Source organism: Eleutherodactylus coqui, chromosome 10 (genome assembly GCF_035609145.1).
Source record: "Eleutherodactylus coqui strain aEleCoq1 chromosome 10, aEleCoq1.hap1, whole genome shotgun sequence".
In the NCBI taxonomy this organism is placed as follows: domain Eukaryota; kingdom Metazoa; phylum Chordata; class Amphibia; order Anura; family Eleutherodactylidae; genus Eleutherodactylus; species Eleutherodactylus coqui.
In genome coordinates this window covers 107,594,405-107,622,325 of record NC_089846.1, presented here as the reverse complement: position 1 = coordinate 107,622,325, position 27,921 = coordinate 107,594,405, and the positions used below count along the sequence as shown (strand labels likewise).

Sequence of the window (27,921 nt, the reverse complement as noted above, 5' to 3'; positions counted from 1 at the left end):
CAATGCTCTGGAGCTGAACGTGAAAATCTCTACTTTCAACTCAAACTTCAGTCTTCAATTGCAATGTCTCTATAAACACATTTGTTGGATATTATTTAAACATTTTGTCTAGGATAGTATAGAACAGTATATCTCGCTACAGTATTTATTTGTATTTAGTTCTAGTTTTATCAGACCTGGTTATATATAATTCTGACTGTTGGGAGTTCAAAAAGGACCTGTCACCATTTTCCCTTCTATGGTATAAACAGAGAATGGAATGGTCCTTTAAAAAGTTTGTCCACTTTGAATGATCTCTATTACTTGTTAGAAGGGTGCCTTTACAACAAGATGATCACAAAGTGTCTTCTTGCTGGTACCCAGTATCGATCTGCTGTGATCTGGTGAAATCCAGCAATGAGCGTCCAATGTTCCAACATTTCCTTCCATTACATAATATCCATTCAAACCAGTGGGAAGTATGTGTAGAGCAAGACAGGACAGGTCCTTCAAGTTGAGAGACATTATTTTATAATGCTTTCCTCTCTGACCAGGAGATGAGGATCTTGAGCATTCCCTGGTATTAACTCAAAATTCTCTAGTAGGGTATATAAAAATGGATTTTTGTAAAGTAGACAACCCTTTGCTAAAATAGTATCATTATTTCCATTGTCAGAACACATGGGTACACTCTTAATCTACAACTCTTGTACTTTCATTCCATTGAGCAAGCAGCCATACATTCACTGTGGTGTTTGTGGTAGTATTATTATTGTTGTTGACTGATCTGATGGAATAATTAATTACTCCTCAATAAAACTTGTCTGGCATCATAAAAAAGGCCAATGGCATTGTGAAGGAATATGTCGTATAGAACTGAATTAAGTAGTTTAATGATAAAAATGGTAATCTCCCATATTTTCTCTTACAGTACTAGCCCAGCTCATAAATACTACTTGTCCGTGGATCCCACCTCAGAATCTTTATACTTGTCAGATACCAACACCAGGAAAGTCTACAGAGTGAAATCTCTTTCTGATATTAAGGAGCTATCAAAGAATTTTGAAGTGGTAGCTGGGACAGGTGATCAATGTCTCCCATTTGACCAAAGCCACTGTGGAGATGGGGAAAAAGCAAATGAAGCTTCACTTAACAGTCCAAGAGGTAAACTGATAAATGCAAAGTATCTCTATGTTATGAGTTGACGAAATGCATTATATGCTACGTTTTATGTGTTAATTTAGTAATTTCATAGAATGGTAGAGTTGGAAGGGACCTCCTGGGTCATCGGGTCCAACCCGCTGCTCAGTGCAGGATTCACTAAATCATCCCAGATAGATGTCTATCCAGCCTCTGTTTGAAGACTTCCATTGAAGGAGAACTTTCCAACTCCCCATGGTAACCTGTTCCACTCACTGATCACCCTCACTGTCAGAAACTTTTTTCTAATGTCTAATCTGTGTCTCCTCCCTTTCAGTTTCATCCCATTGCTTCTAGTCTTTCCTTGTGCAAATGAGAATAGGGCTGATCCCTCTGCACTGTGACAGCCCTTCAGATATTTGTAGACAGATAATTTGTCTAATTGAAATAGATACTAATAGAGTAGAGAAAATCTTTCAGATAATTTTATACTTTGATTGTCGAACTAGATAGAAATATGTATTTTTTCAGCCTAATATACTATGTTACTTTTGATAATTTTGAATGTGGTCATATGCTACTTTAGGTGCATTCTCAAACCACAAAGAAGTCTTTCGTGCCCTAGAAATGGAAGGCCATTTCCTGTCATCCATTGGGACTGCCAGATGTTACCTTGTAAAAGCCCATTTAGACAGGACAAGGGAAGGGCAAATGATGCCTGAGACTTGTCCCTGCACATACAAGTCCCCGTGCACCTGCACGGGAGCTAGTATCGCTGGCTCACAGTGGGGTGGCTGCAGGAGATTTCTCTCCTTGCGCTCCCCCGCCCCTCTCCATTGACATAACATAGAGGCTGTTCAGTACTGAACGGCTGCTATTTACACTGAACAAATCACTCGCTGATCACTCAGTGTAAATAGCAGCCGTTCAGTACTGAAAGGCCGCTATGTTATGTCAATGGAGAGGAGTGGGGGAGCGCGAGGAGAGAAATCTCCTACAGCCTAACCGCTAAGAGCTAACAGTACTAGCTAGTATGTGTGGGGATGAGTGTCAGGCATCGTTTGCCTGACACTTGTACCATCCAAATGGGCCTTTACTGTGAAAAGATACTACTGCACTGGAAGATAACTTGATAAAAAAAATAACAATATTGAGGTGTTTTCAGGCCGCTTACACTTACCCACAATTGCTACAATTTTCTCATTTCAGAATGATCAACAATAATAATACAAAAATGAACAATGAGTTATCACTATGGTTTATTGCAGATCTTCAGCGATTCTGCTACAGTAGTAACTTTTTGATTTACACAAGGCATTCCTGTGTAGCACAATGTTTTACAAGGCTTATCACTAGGCAAAAATGATGCTCCTTATCCGGTAAGGAGACATTTCTGCCTAACCAGCTGCAAAGATCATATTGATCCTCTGGGCTGTTGGTGGGATTATATTAATGGAAATGTTAATCAAATTTGGAGTCATGATATTTCAAAGCATTAATTGGTCATTGGTATAGAAAAGTCATAGTGAGCAAATGGTCCTTTCTACTGTAATATTAGGTTTTCTGGAATGTCTATCATGGGATTTTTTTCATGAGCATGCAATGAAGAAATAAAACATACCGGATAGATTGCCCAGTTAACTCTTTATCTAATTACGTTTTGTTTTTTAATTATTTTCGAACAGTTACATTTAATCATATCAGATTAAAAACTTCTGTTGTCCTGAAGAAGACACATGAACTTCCATACTCTTGCCTTTTATGTTTGTCCTTAATATCTAGTTAAATATTGTAGCAATTTGCGAATCAATCTAAGACAGGCGATTACACAAAAATCACATTTTAATTAGACTTGTATAAACTTCTGAGCATAATTAACTATTCCCTGGTTGTGCAGACATGAGAAATATGTTCGTCAATAAATCACAATCACAGACAAGATAATTAATATTTATTTAGTACTTGAAAACTATTCAACAAAATGTAAATTGAAGTTGTGAAATGAATAACTATTCACGTGTTGTATTTAATAAAGTATAGTGCCTGGAAATCTGGAGCAAATCCATGCAATAATCCTTCCATATTAACAGACAAATATTGTGAAATGAAGAAAGTGTTTCTACTACCAACAAGTTCACCAGGCTGTTCCCTTTAAGAATATCCTCCAAAATTGTCATTGCATATAGACTGAGCACATCCAAATTTAACATCCTACTCACTAGTTTGGTTGGGTGATAGTAGCAAATGCTAGAGATGTTGTCCACCATCGTAGTAATATAATGTGATTCAAAAAATCTTATTCCAAACATTAAGGAGTTTTCCTCAAGTAAAATATTCAAAGAATTGTAAAATTTGAAAGGACCTCCAGGGTCATCTGGTCCAACCCCCTGCTCGATACAGGATTCACTAAATCATCCCAGATGGATACTTGTCCAGCTTCTGTTTGATGGCTTCCATTGAAGGAGAATTCACTACCTCCCGTGGTAACCTGTTCCACTCAATGATCACCCTCACCGTTCTCTGTCCCTGCTCCCATAGGAGTGTATAGGACCCACCAGCATATATTGGCCAAAACATAGTTCTAGAACTATGTTTTGGCTGAGCGTATATGCGCCAGCCATGTATATGTTCTTTTTATTGTGCTGCCGGTGTATTTATGCGCCGTTTTTTGCCCATCTGAATGGCTGCATTGGAAACCAATGCTTCACATGGGTACCGTATATGCGCCCGGGGCGTGAAAACGCGCCATAAATGCGCTCATGGGAATAAAGCCTTAGTGGAACTAAGTGGGCTCAATCTGGTTTCACCTCTGCTAGACCTAAATTGAATTCAGCAATAATTCAGCTACTTTAGGATATCTAGTAAGCGGTGCAGTACAAGAAACTAAGCCTTCCGAATTTTCTGAATGACTAGTTTTGGAAAGTCATCCACTCATTATAGATGACACCCACATTGTTGCATGTCACATATGGGTCTTTCCTGAACTAGTAAATACTGCATTGTCACAATATACCTCAAATGAGCCTCGTGTTGTGCAGAGTGTAAGCTCTCGCCTACGACCTGAAGGTTGCAAGTTCGATCCCTGCATGTGTCAGGTAGCTGGCTCAAGGTTGAGAACACAGCTTGGTGGGGGGTAATAATTACCTGAAAGCGCTGCGGAATAAGTTGGCGCTATACAAATACCAAGATTTATTTATTTTTTATTTAATGTAGGTGTAAGTGAATATTTTTTGTGGTTGTGTCAGGTGCTTTTTTAATATTTTCTCTTTTGATGATAGGGACAACATTTTTTCCTTCTCCAATCTTCTGGAACTTCTCCTGTTCTCCAAGAATTTTCAAAGGTTACGGCAAGTGGCTCAGCAATTACCTCTGCTGGTTCCTTTAGTACCCTAGGATGTAATTCATCTGGAACTGAACTTCAGATGCTGCTCTCTATCTGCTGAGCAGTATACATGTGAATAAATAGCAGCAGATAACTCCCCATTAGTTCCTGCAGCATATATGTGTGTGTCTTTCATTCCCCCTATCACCCTTACCTCTTTACATAGTTTAGGCCGCCTGCACACGGGCGGAAATCCCGTCGCAGGATTTTCCGCGGGATTTCCGCCACTGAAAGCCTGCATAGAAGTGCATTACAATACGCACTCCTATGCAGACGGACGCGGTTTGGCCGCGCGAAATGTCGCGCGGCAAGCAAACCGCAGCATGTCCTATTTCTGTGCGGGGCTTGCGGAGCCTCGCACAGAAACGTCACTCACCCGGCCGCCGGCTCCGGTCTGCACATGCGCCGGCTGCCCAGCAGCCGGCACATGAAAGAGCCGGGGCCACCAAGTGCGGGTGAGTACGCGCTCGTCCCTGCAGGTTCTCAGGTCGGGTCCCGCGGCGAGAATTCTCGCCGCCGGATCCAACCCGCCTGTCTGCAGGCAGCCTGAGGGTGCGTTCACACGAACGTATATCGGCTCGGTTTTCACGCCGAGCCGATATACGTTGTCCTCGGGTGCAGGGGGGGGAGGATAGAAGAGCCAGGGCCAGGAACTGAGGCTCCCGCCCCCCTCTCTGCCTCCTCTCCGCCCCTCTGCACTATTTGCAATGGGAAGAGGCGGGGCGAGGGCGGGGCTAATTCCCGAACTTTAGCCCCGCCCCCTTTCCGCCTCCTCTAATTGCAAATAGTGCAGAGGGGCGGAGAGGAGGCAGAGAGGGGGGCGGGAGCTCAGTTCCTGCACTTGGCTCTTACATCCTCCCCCCCCCTGCACACGAGAACAACGTATATCGGCTCGGCGTGAAAACCGAGTCGATATACGTTCGTGTGACTTCACCCTTAGTAAGCATGATGACTCATCCCTCTCCTCTACTTTCTGTCTAATGTCTTGGCATGTCCTGTCAATCATTTAGTAGCTTGTAGTAGACAGCAAACTAGGAGGAAGAGTGACCCCTAGTGGCCAGCACTGCAGTACTACAGTGATTTTTCAGCACAAAACCATCATTTCAGGTAAATAAAGTACATAGCAGTTCTGCTAGTTATCAGTCTGGTTATCATATAAGTGCAAGTTCTTTTTACAAACTTAGTGCCAATTTAAGACTATCCCAGAAAACAGAGTCAGATGTTTAGATTTACTAAGCTAAACAAGCCAAAAGTAATACAGTAATTATGCCAAATTTATTGTACTTTACAGACACTTCTTTTCTGAAAATTGAGCATTACAGATTCGGTTACATGATAAATTATTAAGCAATACTGATATATAGTATAAGTAAATGTATTAAGAACTTTTTTTTTGCCTTGATTGCTTGTGGTAGCCTGGTCTACATACAGTACAACTAGTTAACTAATTATCACTAGGCTATGCCATCATTTTATGATCCCAGGGTGTCTGACCTATGGAACCACTGTTGACTCGGAGAATTAAGGCTCTTCAGCAGTGATTTACCACTGCATTCTCTTCACTGTTTTTCCTTACATAGCAAAATGGGATTGTTCGAACACGAGAGGTTGGAAAGCTCGCTGTAACATTATGTATTTTTGTTAGCCATTAGAGGGTATCATATCTACAAGATTACTTGGATTCTCTTGCTGGGAACAATCACATTTTGCTCTACTGGCTAACACGGCACCAAACCTTTGTTTTCATTATCCTTACGTAGCAGCAGCCCAGCCACCCGCTGCTGCAGCATAGCAGTCATCAATAAAGAGAGCTTGGGAACGCAGAAACTATTTTGTTGCGGAGTTAAATGTAAAAAAGTTATGCAGGAGGCTTTTCCTCTTGCAATGGCTGTAGATAGCTAGTATTATTCTACAGATGTTAGAACTATTAAATTGTTCAACGGGACATGCTACATTAATAACATACGTGTGCTGTGGTTCACGGTGGTAATAGCGTTGGGTGGAGGGGGTCATGTTAACAGCTGCTACATTTCTTAACTTAACTCTTTATCTATGAAGATTTACAGTTCTCAATAAAATTGCGCTGTCATGTACTTGGAATACAAGCACATAAAATGCCTGCTAGATACACGCAAACTATGCAAAGAGAAATTAAAAGCAAATCATCTAATATCTAATCAGCCCAAAATTCCAGATTGCTTCTGATTTGCTCTAAAGATTGTATGATTCTTCCTGTCAGAATGTTTTCAGTCCACTCTATTGCATTTTAAGCACTTAAAGGGAATCTGTCAACATGTTTTTTCAGCCCTCTCTGAAAGCACCATAAGGTAGTTGCTGTCACACTGATTGCAGTGATGTGTCGGCTGTGCAGATTTGTGCAGGAGTTTTGGAGAAAATCAAATTTTTTTAGTAGCAGCAGACAGACCCAGAACTAGTCTTGCATATTCATGAGCTGAAAGCTAGCCACACCCACTTTGCCCTCAAGGCAATGATTGGCAGCTCTCTCTCTCTCTGCACAGTAATGAGCAGACAGCTGTCAATTAGTCGCGGAAGGATGGTGTGAGTGTGGCTAGCCTACAGCTCATGAATATCCAGGACTACTTTAAGTAGTCCTCTATGCATTTGCTGCTACCAATAAAATGCAAGTTTCTCCAATAGTAATAATAATAATCTTTATTTGTATAGCGCCAATTTATTCCGCAGCGCTTTCAAGCATGGAGGAACACAGACAATACAACAATTACATGTAATATACAATCAGTTTGAAACAAACAGGGTAGAGGTGGTACAGGAGATACGAGGGAGGGGGGTGAGGCGTGGGGGAACACAGGCAGTATGGGAATTGCACGTGGCAATCAGTTATTAGGACGTAAATGGGGTGCAGGCAGTAAGTAGGTGCAGGGGTAGAGGCCGTATGCAATAGGCAGGGTGGAAGGTATGGGGACTCATAGGGAGGGGCAGGGGAACTAGGTCAGCAGATTTGGTATGCCTCCCTGAGGAGGTGCGTTTTTAAGGCGTGTCTGAAGTTTCGTACATTGGGGATTGTCCGGATGCCTTAGGGTAGACTGTTCCAGAGGATGGGTGCTGCTCTGGTGAAGTCCAGGAGGCGAGCATGTGAGGTTCGTATTAGAGGGGTGTTCAGTCTGAGTGTATTAGCGGATCGGACTGTGTGGGCTGGGTAGTGTACAGACAGGAGGGAAGCGATGTACGGTGGTGCGGCACCATGGAGAGCATTGTAGGTGAGGAGTTTAAATTTAGTTCTGCAGTGGATGGGCAGCCAATGTAATGACTGGCATAGTGCAAAGGCATCTGATAAACGGCTGGATAGAAAAAGGAGCCTAGCTGCCACATTTAGTATTGGAGAGCGGAGAGTCTGGTGTCGGGAAGACCAATGAACAGCGAGTTGCAGTAGCCGAGCCGAGAGTTTTTAATGTGTCTGTGGTGAGGAGCGGCCAGATTTTGGGCACAGACCCACACAGCAGACATATCCCTGTGACCAGTGTGCCTGGCACTATATTGCCCTCGGAGAGGGGTGCAAAAAGATGGTGACAGAGTCTCTTTAAAATTGTTTTACCCCATCGCAGTGTTAGGACACATGTCCTAATCCTAAAATGCATTCTACCCCTATAATTTACACACAAGCAGCAGATGGGAAAGTGTTTCAGCATATTCGGTGCTTAGCACTTCCACATTTGGCAGAGTATGGAATCAATGAGTATTTTCGTGAGCGATGTTTTGTTTTTGGAGCTGCAATTGTTCCAGAGGGAGCTGAACATATGATAACAACATTTCTGGGAATCATAGCTGTGCCCCTGAGTTCAATTCCAAGACCAATTTCATAAGACTTTTACAACAAAGCACTCAATTATCAAAGTCCTAATTAGCACTAAACAATTTCCCTAGTTACCTGGTGCCCTGAAAACATGACCTGTGCTGTAGGTCGTTTTTTAAATTTATCTCTTGGGAGCTGTACAATAGATCATTCTGCAGGATAAAGGCTATTTCAATTAGCCATGGATATGAAAAAAAACGTAATATGGTAACAATACCAGGTGCATTACAAGAAGCAGTTTAACATCTCGGAAGTATTTTATCCCTTACTGTAAGTTGCATTTGATTACCAATCTATTGGGGAAATATATCAAGACCGTCAATTCAAATTTCGGTCTTAATATCATTTCTCGCCAGCACATCATATATGAAGAGGCAAGCATCTCTTCATATATTAGGCACATCCCTGCACCTCCAAGCTCTTACACAGAGATGTACTCCAGGTCTGACCTGGTGTATATTGCTGGCATAATTTAGGGCAGCTTCTGGCATTAATTACACATAAATATGTTGAACTGGGCGGCCACGTCCCTTCTGACAAGCCATACCATCTTTTATGAGAAAGTAGCAGGCGGCGCAAACCACCAAAAAGTTGCAACATTTTTGTACCAGCAAGTCTGCGTAAAATTGTGTGACTTTTTTATGCTAGAAACCAGCGTAAAATGATTTATAAATGTCTCCTAATATTTCCTTGGAAATATTTGTGCCGTAGAAATGCTTGTTCTTAAGTTCATTGCTTCCTATGGTTTAATACAGTATTTAACAGAAAAGCTAGAAGAGATTGATGATGATGATCCGGTCAGTCAAGGCCGACTTTGGTCACTTTATGAATCAACGTTCTCCATGCATCCTTATCCTTGACCGCTTCTTTCAGTTCTTCCATATGCATGTTTGTACCAGCCTTGATTGCGTTCTACATGTTCTTTGGCATCTTCTTCTTCATGACTACCAACCGTGCCGAGCATCAATGTTGTTTCCAGAGAATTGTCTTGCATGATATGTCTAAAGTATGAAAGCCGCTGTTTGCTGATTTTGCCCTATAGCTATATTTTTTGCTTGATACAGTCTAGGACTATCTTGTTGGTGACCGTTGCCATCCATGGTATATGTAGCATTCTTCTCCACCACCAGAGTTCAAAAGCATCAATTTTCCTTCTAGCTTCCTTCCTGAGTGTCCAACTTTGAATGCGCATATAGAGTTTGGAAACACATTGATCATTCTGATCTTTGTAGCAATGCTAATACAGTAAAACCTCTACTAACGTTGTAATCCGTCCGAAAGCAATCAGCTTTACCTGTAACTGTTGCTACTTGAGGTAATTATTTCTATAGGAATCAATGTAAATCCAATTAATTCATTCTAGACATTCCAAAAAAACACACCAAATCACATTTAATAGAGAATAAATATGGTCTTTAATACCAAAAACAATAACAATAATAAATGAATATAAAAGACTACCGTAAAGAATAAATGAACATTTAACTTGTTATTGGACATGTTACTGTGTATTATCTACGGTGTTACATAGGACTGCAGGTCACATCTACTACATCATCTGTCCTCAGCATTATCACTGTGTTCTCCATGCTGTTACATAGGACTGCAGGTAATAGCTGCTGTACTATAGTACATCATATGTTCTCAGCATTATCACTGTGTTCTCTGTGGTGTTACATAGGACTGCAGGTGACATCATTATCTGTCCTCAGCGTTATCACTGTGTTCTATGTGCTGTTACATAGGACTGCAGGTTAAATCATTATCTGTTCTCAGTGTTATCATTGTGTTCTTTGTGCTGTTACATAGGGTTGCAGGTGGCATCTGCTGTACTACAGTACATCATCTGTCCTCAGCGTTATCACTGTGTTCTTTGTGGTGTTACATAAGACTGAAGGTAACATCTGCTGCACTACAGTGCATCATCTGCCCTCAGTGTTATCACTGTGTTCTCTGTGCTGTTACATTGGAGTGCAATTGTACAGTACTGTACTAGTGTATTAACCATTGCCGATGATAGACAAGGGTGGGTTGCATTAGCAGCAGGCGAAGAGATGCCGAGCAGGAGATCACGTTCGTTCAGCAGCAAGGTCACGTGGGCCGGCATGCTGGCTGCGAACAAGGGGAGGTGCTTAGCTCCACCCCTGCCCCGCCCACTTCCACCACAAAAAGCCAGAGAAAATGAGAGAAGAGGTGAGCCGGTGAGGGGGAGGAAGGGGAGGCAGGTGTGGGCAGGGCTGTCAGAAGTCCGGGGGGGTGTTGCTGGTGTCGGCCGGGCTGTCAGAAGTCCGGGGGGGAAGGGCATATGTATGTGTGTGTGTGTGTGTGTGTGTGCTGCTGGTGGTGGCCGGGCTGTCAGGAGTCCCGGGGGGGGGGGCATATGTGTGTGTGTGTGTGTGTAGGGCATGCTTGGTGCTACTTTCACTTTCAATAGCCGACGATCGTCAGCTATTGAAAGTGCTGCTAGAGATCACGATCTGCTCCTACAGCTCTGACAGGTGTAGCAGTAGATTATTTAACCTCCCCGGCATGTCCCCTCATCACTGGAGGCTGTGACACTGCTGTCCCAGTGTCCAGTGATGAGGGGACATGCCGGGGAGATGAAGGAATCTCCTGCTACTGCTGTCAGAGCTGTAGGAGCAGATCGCACTGCTCTCCCTGCTCTCTCATTACTTTGAATGGGGCCGGCCGGCTGCTGGCTCCATTCAAAGCAGTGAAGCGTGCATGATGCCGGTCCTCCAGTCATGTGACCGGTGTCATCGGGAGCGCGCACTGAGGAGAGGGAGGCAGCAGTGCATCATGGGAACTACCCAGCGGCGCCATCTTTGAATAATCCTTCAGGCAAACTTTATAAGGGGAAGAAAAGGAATAAAAAGGTGAGGAAAATATCGTTTTTCATGGTTAAAGCTGTAATGTGTGATGCTTTTCCTCTACAGGACATTCATGGGGGGAAAAAAAAATCAGTTTCGCCGGCGGACAACCCCTTTAAGTCCAGTTTGCACTTTATATACTATGCCCCAAGCTATCAAATATCAGGAGTAGACCATAGGTCTTAAAGGTTTGTGGTAGTGAAGATAAGTAATATAAAGTCTAACTTCATATAATAATTACCATAACAATCACAATGTGGATTGCTAGATGAGAACAATGAAAAGGTCCGCTGGAATCAAAATAAGGAAAAAATATATAATTGCGTATCTGAGCTGAGGAAGGGCATGGTATAAGCAGTGTCAAGCTGAACCCATATACTGCACAGCAGGGAAGGTTATCATTTCAAAGGCTGAAGTTGTCAAGGAGTGTGAAGCATATGTATAAACTCACAGGATTCATTTATAATTCAATGTGTGAAGAAACGGAATTTGTAGCTTTTATTCCATAAAAACCAGTGCTAAAAATACATAGAAAGCAAACTGACACCTTACGCTTAAGGTTTATTCACATCTGCGCTGGAGGCTCCATTCAGTGCTAGTTTGTCTGTGAAAACTTTGGCCAGCATGCCAGAAGCTGGATAGATCCTATTATAATCAATGGAGTCCTTCTGCTCGGCTCCCGCATGTGCCAGATCAGGGGTTTCTGCATTTTCTTTGTTTGGCTCTGAGGGTGGAGCTGAACAACAGGAATACTAGTGCAGGTGTGAAACGGACCTGAGACTTCAACATTCAAATTGTACATGTTAGCAATAGGTAATGGAACGGAGACACCATGATGTTATTAGGAGCTGGTGCTATCAAAGTTGGCTCACCTATCAGACACTCACTAATGGAACTTAAGTAAAACATAGGGTAAGAAAGGTAACAAGTGAAATAATTATGGTCACCAAAATCCAACCAAGATATAACCTTCACAAATTAGGGTAATTAATAAATAGGGGAAATATTAGCAAATATATACATATGTGCATTAGTTGCAAACAATGGGAATGGTATTCAAAGCTGTTATACCCTTCCAGATGTTCCTTTCTGCTTCATATTTGTGAGTGCATTAAATAGTTTTTTGTTCTTTAAACATTAGATATTTAAAGCCCCCAATACAATTATATATACTGGATCATCATAAATTACATTCATTTCATAGACTGCATGTAAAGGGCCACTCCAGAAAACATACATTTTTCCACCCTTGCTCCCTTCAACTGTTTGCCTGTCACACTCTGGAGGTCTTCTGTGTATATTACATACACTCCCATAAAGTGCAGCCCCCTGTCTGATGCTTATCAGACACCATCATGATGATCAGATTTTTTGCTTTCACTTTTAAACCTTTCCCATGGTGCATCAGCACAGCATTATCTATGGGGTATGCAAATTATCAATTTTTGCTACACCTCTGCCGGTATTCAGCAGTTCCAGCAACCAGATTGGTTCAGATTCACAATTCCAGCAATCTGATTGGTTGTTTTGGTTGGCTAATTCAACCTGATTGGTTGTTAGGGCAGAGCTGTAGCAGAAATTGATAATATGCATGGGGTATACCATTTTTGCCTGATTGGGGGGGGGGGAGTTTAATTGTTATTGCCCTCTATATTCACCCAAATCCTAAGTAAGCTAAATACCCAAAGTAGTTAGGAGGATAAGCTGTGATCTCCTCGATTATAACTGTGTGATCATCATTAGTAACTGTGATAAGAGTGTCAGAACACAGCACTCCATAGTGCCGCAGGATTAAAGTGTAATGGTGAAGAAGAAGGAAAGGAATAATGGTACGTCGGCCAGTTATACAAGGACTATAACACATCTGACATCTGTTATATAGCTACAGCCACCCCAATAGAAGCAATGTCTTCCATGCAGAACGTGAAGGAGAAATCCAGGAAAAGCTGGATCAGATGTGCAGAGGACCAGAGAACCAAGATACACAAAGAATACTTTATTCACAGCAATGTGTTTCCGTGACGATACCTTCATCTGGCTGTTCACATACATACAGCACGAGAGGGGACTTTAAAACTGACAGGGAATGAAGGCAGTGACATCATCGAGCCATGTGATGACAGTCACATGAGCAAGATCAAAGACAAGACATGCATTTCCAAATTGTAATAATCATAATGCAAAATGACCAAACAGCTATAATTTATAACAATGATAAAGAAAAAGACTGCATACAACCCTACATTAGTAAAACAATAAAATAATAGAACAGTGCACAGCATGCTATATGTTGTATATTCTGTTATTGACATCTCATGCGTTGTATGTGTTTTACATTAATTCATATCCTTCTCTATTGATTTATATATAATGGTTTCCCATCACCTGTTAATATATTGATTTTTATTGAATTACTTCCATTTATTGAATTACTACTACTACTTTAAGGGTTCTGTCACATAAGCGTGTATTGGCCGCTGTTTTCACAGCTGGCCAATATATGCTACGATCTGATGCATTGGATTCCAATCACATGGCCCTATTCCAACAGCGTAAAAGCACCCAGCCGGACCAATATAGTGCTGAGCGCTTTCACGCGTGGGCCAAAAAGATAGTCCTGGAACTATCTTTCCGGCCAGAATACGTCGGCTGCTGCATAGACTCCTATGGGAGCCAATGACAGTGGCTGGAGAAGGGAGGTGGGAGGGAGTTTAGCAGCGTGACTGCTAAACTCACTCCCTCTTCTTTCCTCTTTCTCATCCCCTCCGACTCTTTGCAATGGGAGAAGGTGGGATGGGGAGGGGCTAAACTCTGTTCTGCCCCGCCCCCTCCTATTGCTGGCTGTGAGGAGATGACTGGTGCTTAACTCCATCCTCGCCCCACCCACCCACACTGCAAACCGCTGGAGGGAAGTAGAGAGGAGGTTAGCCGGCGAGAGGGAGGGAAGGGGAGGCAACGGCATTGCAGCCTTGGCATATATGTGCTGGGGCCCTTGCCGTCTGAACGGGTGCGCAAATGTTACATTTGTGGACTCGTTCATGTGTTTTTACAGCGCCAGCCATGTGAAAGAGGCCTTATATAGCGTATGGCTCATTATTATATTAATTAGGATTGTTAGTGTATTATTATTAATTGCTGTAGAGTTTATTGCTCTCCTCTTGTTTGTTTTTATTCTTCTTTTATTCTCCTTTCCTCTTCCACCCCCACCTTTTTTTTCTTAATCTTCTACTTTTCATTTCCTGCTGTTATATTTGACATAATTCTTGTAGAGGTAATTATTTAATTAATTGATTGATTGGCTAATTAATTAAATATTGGATTTATATACAATTGCTCTATTTTTATTGCATTTGTAATTTGTACCATACATTCCTTTTAATAATTATTCTGTGCGATGTTCCATTATTTTATTAATTTACTAATGTAAGGTTGCATGCAGTCTTTTCTTTATCATTTTTATTAATTATGGCTGTTTGGTCATTTTGTTTGTGTTTGTGTATGTGTTTTTGCGGTTGCCCTCATGTGCCGTTAAATCACATGAATGAAGAAATGACGCGATCAAGTCCCAAGCTTACTTAGCATTTTCTCTTCCATTCACTGGGTGCGACGTATTAGCGAAAAAATACGTTGCAACCCGGAAACCCTTCCCTCGGCATTAAAGGGGTTGTCCCGCGCCGAAACGGGTTTTTTTTTTTTCAACCCCCCCCCCCCCCGATGCAGGGACTTAAAAAAAAAAACGCACAGCGCTTACCTGAATCCCCGCGCTCCGGTGACTTCTTACTTACCGGTTGAAGATGGCCACCGGGATCTTCTCCCTCGGTGGACCGCAGGGCTTCTGTGCGGTCCATTGCCAATTCCAGCCTCCTGATTGGCTGGAATCGGCACGTGACGGGGCAGAGCTACACGGAGCCGGCATCCTGCACGAGCGCCCCATTGAGAAACGAAGAAGACCCGGACTGCGCAAGCGCGTCTAATTTGGCCATTAGACGCCGAAAATTAGACGGGCTCCATGGAAACGAGGACGCTAGCAACGGAGCAGGTAAGTGAAAAACTTCTTATAACTTCTGTATGGCTCATAATTAATGCACAATGTACATTACAAAGTGCATTAATATGGCCATACAGAAGTGTATAGACCCACTTGCTGCCGCGGGACAACCCCTTTAACCCTTGGAATGACTTCAAATGCCTAAATAGAGGCACCTGTAAGCTCTTCCCTGTGTTGGATGCTGCTAAACTGCCTCCCCCTCCCTATTTTTCCAGCTCCAATAGGAGTCTATGGGGGCCGCCAGCATATATCGGTCAAAAGATAGATCCAGACCTATCTTTTCATGCAGCGTATAATTACGGTAGCCTATTTCGACACTAAATCGCCCATTTCATTGGAATCCGATGCCTCAGATGGTCGCGATTTTCGACCAGCGTGAAAACGCGGCTATATAGCCACGTAAAAACGCTTGTGTGAATAAAGCCTGATTCATATGCCTATAATTGTTACAATGAGTAAATTGTATGGTTTTTGTTGGGGTTTTTTTGGTCATGTGATTAAGTCACAGCCTTCATTCCCCACTAGTTTTAAAATTACCTGTTGTGCTGTATGTTTGGGAATATCCAGGAAAGGCATTGCTGTTAGTAGGGAATTCTTCATGTATCCCAGCTCTCTGCTCCTCTGCTTAGCCTGCCTGATCCCGCTTTTCCTGGATTTCTCCTTTATGTGTCTCCCTCCGAGCAGGTTCTGTGGTAGGTTCGTGTAACAGCATCACTCAAACTGTGAAATTGACTAGTTTCAGACAGCATAACCCCAAGTAGATCTGAGCTGGTCAGAACTGAGATCACATGACCATCTGAGAAGAAAGTTTTAGATGGAAAAGGAATAACTAACCACGGTAACACCAGCTCTTTTATATACACTAGGGGGGGGGCTAACTACATAGAGAATTTAAAAAAAAACCTTCACCAGAGTAGCCCATTAAACAGTCCGAAGATTAGCTGAAAAGAATGGTCTGTGATCTAATATGTTCTCAGAAGTTTCAGAGCTTTGCTGAGTTTTACAAGTCATCCAGAACTTTACATCAATTAACTTGATTCACTTTGACTTTGAACTTTATTTTGCATTCTGGGTGTGACAGACAACAGGCAGTAATTGGAAGTGCATAATGCTGCACCATGGGCTACTCAATTTTGCGCAGTGGGATATTTGATTATTACTTAGATACGCAGAGCTTGTTCTTAACCCCTTTTATCCTTTTACACTCATGTTTAGGATTCTAATTAGGATTCACAATCTGGCTCCAAGGTATCATTGATTTTTTTTCTTCATTTTTAATTCCCTTCCATGTTCTAATTCAGGAAATAAATAAATTAAAAAAAATAGTATGGCAACACTTTGTTTGTGATTAAAAGCCTCCCAGTGGCTAGAGTACACTGCTGTCTCATCACAATCTCTGCTTAAACATTATCATTTAAATGTTGAACAGGTGGCGGAAGGCAGATGTAAACCCTTGAGAAGAGTTAATGCAGATACCAACTGTATAAATGAAGGGGAAAAAAAGTGACAATAAAGTCCCTTTAACTCCATACATCTTGTGTCACACTTAGGAAACAATAACGTATGGAGATCTACCGGTGAGGTGTGTGCTAAGTCTAACCGATCCTGTATGTAATGCTTCATACAACAGTCAGATGAAGAGGTTAACAAATCAGTCTTCCAACTTTCAGCCATGGAGGCAGATCAAATTATTGGATGGCCCAGATAAGATGTAATAAATGGCATCCTTAGTAATTGGGTGTTTCCACAATTCTTTATTTTTTTTGTAATCTTTGAAAATGCATCTCCCCGAAGACTGAGAACAGACCACAATAGAGAGATTTTCAATTTAGATTTCTGTTCAGGGGAGTTTCAATTCCACCTGTGTCTCTAAGACAGGAGAGAAATCCTTGACAGCAATAGCACATACAGTAGAAATGTCATACCCTTAAACTGTTTAAAAGCATCAACCATACAGTGTGCTAGCAAGCATATACGTAGTAACATAGTATGTAAGGCTGAAAAAAGATATACAGTATGTCCATCCAGTTCAGCCTGTTACCCCAATGTTGATCCAGGGGCAAAAAAAACCCAATGAGGTAGAAGCCAATTTTCCCCATTTATGGGAAAAATTTCCTTCCTGTCTCCAATCAGGCAATTGGAATAATCACTGGATCAACAACCCTACAGACGTAATTAATTACTATAACATATAATATTGTATCGCTCAAGAAAGATGTCCAGGCCCCTCTTGAACTCGTTTATCGAATTTGTCATCACCACGTCCTCAGGCAGAGAGTTCCACAGTCTCACTGCTCTTAGGCTGTGGTCAGATGAGTGATTTTTTTGGTGCATCTATGTGCGCAAAAAAAATTGAGTCTATTAGAACCATTAGTTTCCTATAAAGTGTTCATATGTCATCGCTGCAGGGGTTGCCTTCTTCCCATTGCTTTCAATGGGGCGGCAGCAGCGCCGGCCCTATTGAAAGCAATGAGATTGCATTCCAGTCCTCTGTGACAGCTGTGGCAGGGAATTCTTTCGTTCCCACTGCAGACCCCTTATCACTGAACACTGTGACAGTGCTGTCACAGTGTTTAGTGATGAGGGGACTCCCCACGGGGATTAACGGACATCACACGAGGCAGCGCTAGTATGTATTAAATTTTCACTGTACTCCTAAATCTAGCTGCTGTATTGGCAAGAAGGCTGAACGTTCCATTGGAATGTTTTCTCCATTTATGCATATTAATCTTCTTAATCTTCTAGCATTGCAAGAACCTGAAAGTTGTTAGGAGGCCATCATACTCGTAGACCATCTATTCTCTATGTGTTTTTACTACGCTCTGCTTCTTGAGTTGTAAGTAATTAGCACAACCACATAAGGAGGGCATATACATTGAATTGCCATTTCATTAGAGATACCCATCTAGTACCTCAGTGGACCTCCTTGGCTTTCTGAACTGCAGCAGTTTATTGTAGAATCCATCCACAGATATCAGATGGCCAAGGTTGTGGTAAGAAAATATTTCACCCTCACTGGGCTTAACCATTGACAACTGACAGGAAATGTTTATTAGTGCTGGCTGTTTTATACAGCAAACCCCTGCCTGAAACAGCTGTGATGAGCACTCCCGCTGATTGCAGCTGTTAACCTTTTAAATACCTCAATTGGAATTTGTGGGTTCCGATTGTCCCCTACGATGAGATCATGGGGTGCCGTTTGGTTGGCATGACTCCTATGACTGCCACTACAGATTGCCTATCAACTATGGTATTATATCATGCTGCAGGAGGGATCAAACCATCGCAAGTTCATGTTCCCTATGGGGACTAAAAAGAATGTAAAAATCAGTTTAAAGAAGTTCTATAAATTATTTAAAAAATAAAAGGTAAATAAAGTTTAAAAAAAACATTTTCCCATATTTATAATAAAAAAAAATCTAAATAAAAAAAAAACATATTTGGTATTACTGCATCCATAAAAGCCTGATCTATTAAAGTGATGCATTATTTACCATGCGCAGTGAATGATGTCAGAAAAAAAACTAAAATGCCAGAATTTTGCTATTTTGGCCATCTTGTCTCCAAGAAAAAAATGTAATAAAAAGCAATCAAAAAGTCATGTGTGCTTCAAAATGGTACTCATAAAGACTGCATGACGTCCCACAAAAAAATAAGCCCTTGCACAACCATGTCAACGGAAAAATAAAATAATTATGGCTGTCAGAAGAAGAAAATGATTTTATTTATTTTCCCAAGATATTTTATTTTTTGAAAGCAGTACAGCAAAAAGAAGACTATATAAATTTGGTAACATGGTAATTGTACTAAACCATAGAATAAAATTAACATGTAAGTTTTGCTGCACTGTGTACACCAAAGAAACAAGATCCTTCCCCAAAGATGGCGGAATTGCACTTTTTTTGCATTTCACCCTACTTAAAAAATGTTAACATTTTTCAGTACATGAAATGTTTCATTAAATAACACCATTGAAAAATACAACTGATCCCGCAAAAAAACAAGCCCTCAGACCGCTACGTGGATGGATAAATAAGAATTATGATTTTTTTTTATAAACAGGCTGCACGAGCGAACAAACAAACTTTGACATCGTTCGCTCATGAGATAGACCAAGAGAAAACACATAATGCTAGATGTTGCTCAAACAGATCTTTTACTGAAGACAAACTTGAAACAGCAGTATACAAGTAGTTACTGTCTGGCGGAAAGAGCTTTGGAAAGCAGAAGGATAAAAAAGGGGGCAGATCAACCCAGATAGAAGAGTGCCTGAAAGGAATGTACGGAGGCAAGGGTGGGAAATCGAGAGGCGTGCGTAGAAATAATGTTAGGTACTGCCAGCCTAGTACGCTGATCAACCAACAATCGGGTTAGCATCTACAACTAATGACGAGAAGAAAAAAAGACAAGAGCTATGGCACCACAACTCTAGTCTTTTTGTTGCTCTTCAACATTAGCAGAAACAGCGGTATGGCTTCCTGGCTTGGCGTTACTGTAGTCAGTTCACTCATCAAACACTACTTCAGCACCCTCTACTTCCCAGACATTATCTCTTCCAGTGGCCTCGGGTGCATCCAGGCAACAGCTCAGCAACCTTAGGGACAGTACTCCACAATTCTGGCTTTGCCTTCACACTCACCACTGCTGTAACTCTGCTCTGCACATTTCCGTTGAAGCACATAGCTCATTTTGCCTTTAATTAAAAATGATGACATTGCAAATTGTAATGGCACATAAACAGTGGTCAAGGCAAGAGTGGCTGTGAGAGTGGGTACGTGGTTTGAATTGGGGATGTGCTATAAGTGTTGGGTTCTCAACCTGAGGAGTTGTTAATGATGAGTTACAGAGAGAAGCTTGACTGTGCAGTATGTGCATTTCGTGGAGGAGCACCCATTGAATGCATCCTGGAGTTTCGTAGTGGAGATTTCAAGGTCCAAAAGTGGGACAAAAATTTTTTTTAAAAACTATGTTTTCATAGGAGTCTACAAGTCTCCATTAAGTACAAAAGTTTTGAGATTGGGTTGAATCTAAAATGGTCAAATCACAAAACTCAATGGCTGGACATGTCGCCTCCGAAAAAAGTCGAATGATTGTTTTGGCTGAAATTGTACATTTTGATTAGAGATGAGCGAACACGTTCGGCCCCGCCCCTTTTTCGCCCGAACACCGAACTTTGCGAACACTTCAGTGTTCGGGCGAAAAAGTTCGGGGGCCGCCGTGGCAGCGCGGGGGGGTGCGGCGGGGAGTGGGGGGGAGAGGGAGAGAGAGAGGGCTCCCCCCTGTTCCCCGCTACTGCCGCCCGCGCCGCCGCGCATCTCCCCGCCCCCCGGCGGCACCCGGACCTTTACGCGCGAACACTGCAGTGTTCGGCAAAGCCGGTGTCCGGGTGCGGATGTGTCCGTAACGGACATGTTCGCTCATCTCTAATTTTGATCAACTTTATTATAATATATAGCCACCTTTATTGACGCCGGTCACAGTGGTCAGACCACCACCAATGTGAGGCCACCCCTTAAATATTCTGCTCATGAGCAATATATGAACCTGAGTGACATCAGTGTTGGGAAGCTTGGAAAGGGTCATCGAATTAGTTTTTACATAATTAGCTCTTTTAATGAAAATTTTTGCTTGTGTCTTAATGAAGGAAAGCTTGCCACTTGAGGCTATTCTCTTTAAGGGCTAGTCAGACGAGCGTTTTTTTTTTAACGCATCTATGTGCACAAGAAAAATGCGCTCCACGCATGTTGAAAATGCGCGTGACCGCAGCTATGTACCCCTTGCTTTCAATGGGGCTAGCGCTACTGCCACCAGTCCCATTGAAAGCAATGGGATGCAGGCAACCCCTGCAGTGATTTTTGGGGAAGGGCTTTAAATATAAGCCCTTCCCTGAAAATCATCCCTAGCTGCTGTAAAAAAAAAAAAAAACATCACCTCTCCGCCGCTGTTGGGCCTCCGGCGTATCTTCTCGCTAGTTCCCCAGCACTATCTGAAGCTTCTTCTTCTGCCGAGAATGTAAAAATCCCACCTCCTGAAAGGGCTGTGCCTGATTGGCTGAGCACTCAGCCAATCACAGGCAACACTCAGCCATTCAATGAATGACAGCTGAATGCTGTCTGTGATTTGTCACGGCTCACAGCCAATCAGAGGCAGCGCTCAATGTAGCCAACTAAACTCACACATCAATTTTCTGTCTTATGTTAGAGATGGCTTCTCATTACCTACTTATATCACTCTACCATGCTTTACACAGCAGCATTACTTATTCAGTGGGGCTTTTGACAGTATATGCAAGGTCAATTCAAAGTTAACTCATGTAGTACACATTTCTATTACTGCATTGATAATTATAGTCTGCAAGAAACTTGTAGGAATTTGTACGTCAACTAAGTCTCAATAAGGAAAATTGTGAAGCTCCCTATTACGTAACTGCTACTTCCCACAGTTCAGAGAGATCAAGCCTAGTAGATGCATATAGGTGAGTACAGTTATCAATGCAGCAAGTAAGACAGTTGCAACTGCCTGCCCTCAAGTCATTCAAGTGTTAATGCATAAACTATAACATTTTGACCAGATCTTATAGAAGAGTAAGCCGCACCAGAGAAATGTGTCAATGTGATGAATATTTAGGGTTACATTTTTAATAAAAATCTGAAAAAACTGTAATTTAAATGTTCAGATATAGTGTGCAAACCAATTGTCGCCCAGGTGTTCTGCGACCACATTATCAGGACCATGCCTTGAGTAACACGGCCGCTAATTAATCTCCTGTCACTGCTTCCTTCACTTTCAAACTTTGGCATGTCATGGGATATTTTTCCAATCTTGGTCTGAAAATCAGTCACAGAAATGCTGGTGTTTGAATTGGCAGCTGCTGGAGAATGATGCCAAGTAATGTCAGACAGCACTTGTCACTCAGCTTTCCCTTCCAACATTTAATTTGGTAAGAAAAATAAATAAAGAATTAATTTCCTCTCTACTACCTACAGTACGGTGTCACGTGTTATCAGAGCATCTTATATAAGTCCCTCAAATATGGTCCTTAAAATATCTCCAATTTCATGAAGCAGCATAATTACAGTAATGAGGAATATTAGGTGTAGTAGAAATCTTCGCTGCTCCCATTTCTAAACTACAGAGTCTCTGATGGATTATTTTTGGCTCCAGTTGATCTATACAGCAGCTTTCAACATCTAAAATGAATACAGATAAGGCTCTTTTCAAAGTATTTTTCAAAGTATACCTCCGCCGGAAGGCTCTGATGTATATCGCTGTACAGTCAGAGGCCACAATATTTAAGGAAATGTGTATCACGCAGTATAGGATTTTTAATGATGGTTTAATATATAGTAAAACGCAATGTACTGCGCTTTCTTATGCAGTGAAAGAAGAAGGTATGCTGATGCTTATCACTAGTGTTGCGCGTCGTAATCAGCTGGGCTATAAAATTGCACCAATTTTTTGCAAAATTGGATCTGGTCGCTCTGACCCAATTTTTTTAATAAAAGATTGCTAGAAAATTGTTTTATAAATAAAAGTGATAGACTGGAGGGAAGTGCGTGCGTGCGTGTGTGAATGTTATACAGATGTAGCTCAGTAGTTAGCACTGTGGCCCTGCAATGCTGGAGTCCTAGGTTAAAATCCCATCAAGGATACTATCTGCATGGACTTTGAAAAGCGCCATCCAGATGTTGCTCTTGGTCAGATTGAACCTGTAACTCTATCACTGTTAGGGTGAAGTCACACGAACGTATATCGGCTCGGTTTTTACGCCGAGCCGATATACGTTGTCCTCGTGTGCAGGGGGGGGAGGATGGAAGAGCCAGGAGCAGGAACTGAGCTCCCGGCCCCCTCTCCGCCTCCTCTCCGCCCCTCTGCACTATTTGTAATGGGGAGAGGCGGAAAAGGGGCGGGGCTAAGTTCCGAGAATTAGCCCCGCCCCCGTCCCACCTCTCCCCTTTGCAAATAGTGCAGAGGGGCGGAGATGAGGCAGAGAGGGTGGCGGGAGCTCAGTTCCTGCACTTGGCTCTTCCATCCTCCCCCCCTGCACACGAGGACAATGTAACATAGTAACATAGTATGTAAGGCTGAATGAAGACATTGTCCATCTAGTCCAGCCTGTCTATACTACTGTGTTGATCCAGAGGAAGGCAAAAAACCCCAAGGCCAGAAGCCAATTAGCCCTTTTGGGGGAAAAATTCCTTCCCGACTCCCTAATGGCAATCAGACTGTTCCCTGGATCAACCCCTAATAGTTCCTACCTGCCTGTATACCAGGATTGACACTTAACCTAATATTTATATCCTGTAATATCCTTCTTCTCCAGAAAGACATCAAGTCCCCTTTTAAACTCCTCTATGGATTTTGCCATCACCACTTCCTCCGGTAGAGAGTTCCACAGTCTAACTGCTCTTACAGTAAAGAACCCATTTCTGTGTTGGTGATGAAACCTACTTTCCTCTAATCGTAGCGGATGTCCTCTTGTGACCGTCGTGGTCCTGGGTGTAAACAGATCGCGGGAGAGATCCATGTGTTGTCCCCTCATGTACTTATACATGGTTATTTGGTCGCCTCTTAAACTTCTTTTTTCTAGAGTAAATAGTCCCAATTTGGATAGCCTCTCTGGGTATTCCAGTCCCGTCATTCCATGTATTAGTTTAGTTGCCCTTCTTTGAACCCCCTCAAGCACTGTGACATCTCTCCTGAGCACCGGTGTCCAGAATTGTACGCAGTATTCCATGTGAGGCCTGACAAGTGCCTTATATAATGGAAGGATAATGTTCTCGTCCTTCGCCCCTATACCTCTTTTAATGCACCCCAAGACTTTATTTGCCTTTGCAGCAGCTGACTGGCATTGGTTACTCCAGTTTAGTCTATTATCCACTAATACCCCCAGATCCTTTTCCATATCACTTTTCCCTAGTGGTACCCCATTAAGTGAATATTTGTGACATCCGTTCCTCCTGCCCATGTGCATAGTCTTACATTTTTCAACATTGAACTTCATTTGCCATTTTTCTGCCCAAGCCCCCATCTTATCCAGATCCGTTTGTAGCTGTACATTGTCCTTCGTTGCATTAATTATATTGTATAATTTTGTGTCATCTGCAAATATTGATATTTTGCTGTGCAGCCCCTCTATCAGGTCATTGATAAATATGTTGAACAGAGTGGGGCCTAGTACTGAACCCTGTGGCACCCCGCTAGCGACTGTGGTCCAATCAGAGTATGAGCCATTTATTACCACCCTCTGCTTTCTATCATTGAGCCAATTTTTTACCCACTTACACACGTTTTCGCCCAGTCCGAGCTGCCTCATTTTGTATATTAGCCTATTATGTGGCATGGTGTCAAAGGCTTTAGAGAAGTCCAGATATACAAGATCAATAGATTCTCCCAGGTCCAGCTTAGAGCTTACTTCATCGTAGAAACTGATCAGATTCGTCTGACATGAGCGACCCTTCATGAATCCATGCTGGTGAGGAGTTATTCCCTTAATCTCCTTGAGGTACTCATCGATGGCGTCTCTCAGAATCCCCTCGAAAATTTTTCCCGTTACTGAAGTGAGACTTACTGGACTGTAGTTACCAGGCTCACTTTTGCTCCCTTTTTTGTAAATTGGAACCACGTTGGCAATGCGCCAGTCCAATGGTACTACTCCGGTCTTGATAGTGTCTAGAAATATTAGGTATAGCGGCCTAGCTATCTCGTCACTTAGTTCCTTTAGTATCCTTGGGTGTAATCCATCTGGGCCCGGCGATTTATCAATTTTAGTTTTCTTTAGACGCTTCCGCACCTCCTCCTGCCTTAGGTATGAGACATTTTGTGAGGCGTTCGTTTTATTCCCCTGCATCTCGTGTGGCATTTCCTTTTCTTTGGTGAATACACTTGAGAAGAAACTGTTTAGTAGATTTGCTTTCCCTTCGTCATCATCAATGATTTCTCCTGCATTGTTTTTTAAAGGGCCAGCGCTCTCCCTGCAAATCCTTTTGCTGTTAATGTAGTGAAAACCGAGCCGATATATGTTCGTGTGACTTCACCCTTAAGCAGCAGCACTAAAAACTGAGCCACCACACTTATTTGTCCTATGCAAGAGGAGAAGAACAAGAAAAATAAAAAGAACATAAAATGTTGCCCTTCAATAGATTCATACCTGAAACTCTATTAGTGCAAAGCAGCAGTGCTAATAACTGATCCACCACACTTGTCCGTTCTGCTCTAGAAGAGGACAACAACAAGAATAAACACAAAGAGAACATGAAAACCTTGTTCAGATTTTAACCGACAACTCTGGAACTGCAAAGCAGCAGTGCTAACAACTTAGCCACCACATCTGTCCCAGAGAGGAAACCCACACCTATTTGACTTTAAAGTGATGTGCAGATCGCTTTACTCTGCTGAAGGATGAGACTCTTGAGAAATGGGGCTCAGATATACCGGACCTGGACTCAAATGAGTGGAGTGGCCATTGGCCACCTCCAGACCCCCATGATTAGTGCTAGGGATTGCCTAGTACAAGTTAAGTTCCTTCACAGAGTATATTACACCGCTACGCTGCTGCATGTTATGGGCCTATTCCCTGAGGCAGCCTGACAGATGTCGGCACAACCATGCACATGTTCTGGGAGTGTCTTGTCTTACAGACTTATTGGCGTGATATTCTTGAGATTCTGGAAACAAATTTGGGAACCCCGAGAGTAGTGCCTTAGCCGAGTATCCTCCCGCTCGTCTGTAAAGATTTGGGGGTCGGCGTCAGGCGGTGAGCGACGGGGGAGAGCGGGGAGGAATGCAGGGGAGATCCCTCTCTCCCCCCCATTCCCCCTTCTCACCGCCGCAACTCACCTGTCATCCACGCCGTCACCCGAATCTTTAGAGACGAGCGGGCAGGTACTCACATAAGGCACTACTCGCTCGAGTAATTAGCCTTAGTGAGTATGCTCGCTCATCTCTATTTAGTATATTTTTACTTTTTTTTTTAAGTTAAAAATAAAAAAGAGGTTTATTACAAATTTTAAAGGATTGATGAAAGTATGATGGTCTAATACTGTGAAATATTACTGATGCACCTTCCTTTATGTTCTTTTTGTATTGTGATGTGTAAAAAGTCCAGGAAACGTTCCTTTAAAAAAAAAAAAAAGTCGGAAATGTGAATACCTCTTTAAAGGGGTTCTGACATGAATAAGATTTTTATGCTTTAGCAGCCATTGTTCCCTGGTCTGCCTAATATACACAGGGAACCTACGATTAATGGCATGCTAAAGCATAAAAACCTAATGCTTACTTTTTTTCCTGTTGTTGTGCAGTGGGGCTCATCTTCCAGCAGGCTCTCTTCTTCCTCCGAGGAGCCTGGATGGGTCGCCCCCCCCCCCCCTCTGGGATTGCGCAGAGGACAGGTGCCCTCTGACGGGAGTCAGGACGGGCCACCTCTCCACTGCACACGCGCAGAACTCGGGAGTTCAGCCAGGACGGACGGGCCGCCCACAGCAAGCACTGCTTGTGACGTGGCGCCCGTCCGTTCACCTCGGAAGTGGCTCATGGATGGAGCAGAGCAGGAAGCGGTCATTTTGACCCCTCCAGCTCTGCTTCTAGAAGCCACAGATGAAGATGCCCGACGGAGGGGACATGACTGGCGATTGGTCCTGGCCAGGCAAGGTAAGTAAAAAAAATTTTTTTCATGTCAGAACCCTTTAACTTTATTCCTTTGTTGCTGTTTTTCTGTGCTTGACTACTTATAGTTTTATTTGTTTTGATGCACGTGAATGTATTACAGCTCCATAAGAACCTAGTTAGAAGGAGCTATTATATAGCACCCAATGTACTAGATGTGGCTAAACTGTACTTTTGCATGCTTCCATATATAGAAGGTTTTCTGTGTCCGATTCCATATGAATCCTACAAAAAAAATTGTGGCAAACCTTATAAAACCATTTGGTATTTTAATTCTTCTCTTAATCAAAAGGCTATTCATAAAATGAGCCATTCCATATTAACTTTCTCATTTTCAGACTCAGAATCAGCTCTTAACCCCTTAACGACGGCCCCATCGGGAAACTACGTCCTCAGAAAGTGGGCCTTAATCCTAGAGGACGTAGTTTTATGCATCCTCTTTGGATTGATGCCCACTGGCCTGAGGACGTGACAGCTCCATGCTGTCGGTGCCCGCAGGTAGCCGACAGCATGGAGCTGTCATCCCAGGATGCGGGCAGTCCCGCCCGGTATTGCGATCGGCGCTATGCAATGGATAGCGCCGATCGCAAAAAAGTAAATAAAACAGTGAAAAAAAGTAGTAATTCAGCTGCTATGATGGATCGGATCCATCACGGCAGCTGAAAATACTCACACGGCTTGTCGGCGGTGTCCCCCGGAGATCTGGTCCTCCCGGACCCGCCGGCGGCCTTCTGCGCATGCGCGCCTGACGATGACGTCACGCGCACGCGCAGAAGCCCGGGTGTCCCCGGCAAATTTAAAATCTCCTGGCTCCCGGCTCCTGAAGGTAGCCGGGAACCAGGAGGTGTTACCGGGGACCACTGTGAGCGGTCCCCGGGCCCGCGATCACCGCTATCCATTGCGATAGCGGTGATCGCGAAAAAGTTTAAAAAGTAAAACAAAAGTAAAGTTTCACCTCCCCTCATGGATCGGATCCATGAGGGGAGGTGAAGATACTCACCCCCGC

At 42.8% G+C, this 27,921-nt stretch overlaps 1 protein-coding gene across 1 annotated transcript in view; it reads left to right on the top strand.

The window, feature by feature from the left end:
* TENM1 (teneurin transmembrane protein 1) overlaps positions 1–27,921 on the top strand; it is a 616,814-nt gene that overhangs the window by 507,138 nt on the left and 81,755 nt on the right. The window contains exon 23 of the mRNA XM_066581697.1: positions 911–1,143. Within this exon, the coding sequence (XP_066437794.1) occupies positions 911–1,143 (233 nt within the window). The remainder of the gene's footprint in view (positions 1–910; positions 1,144–27,921) is intronic.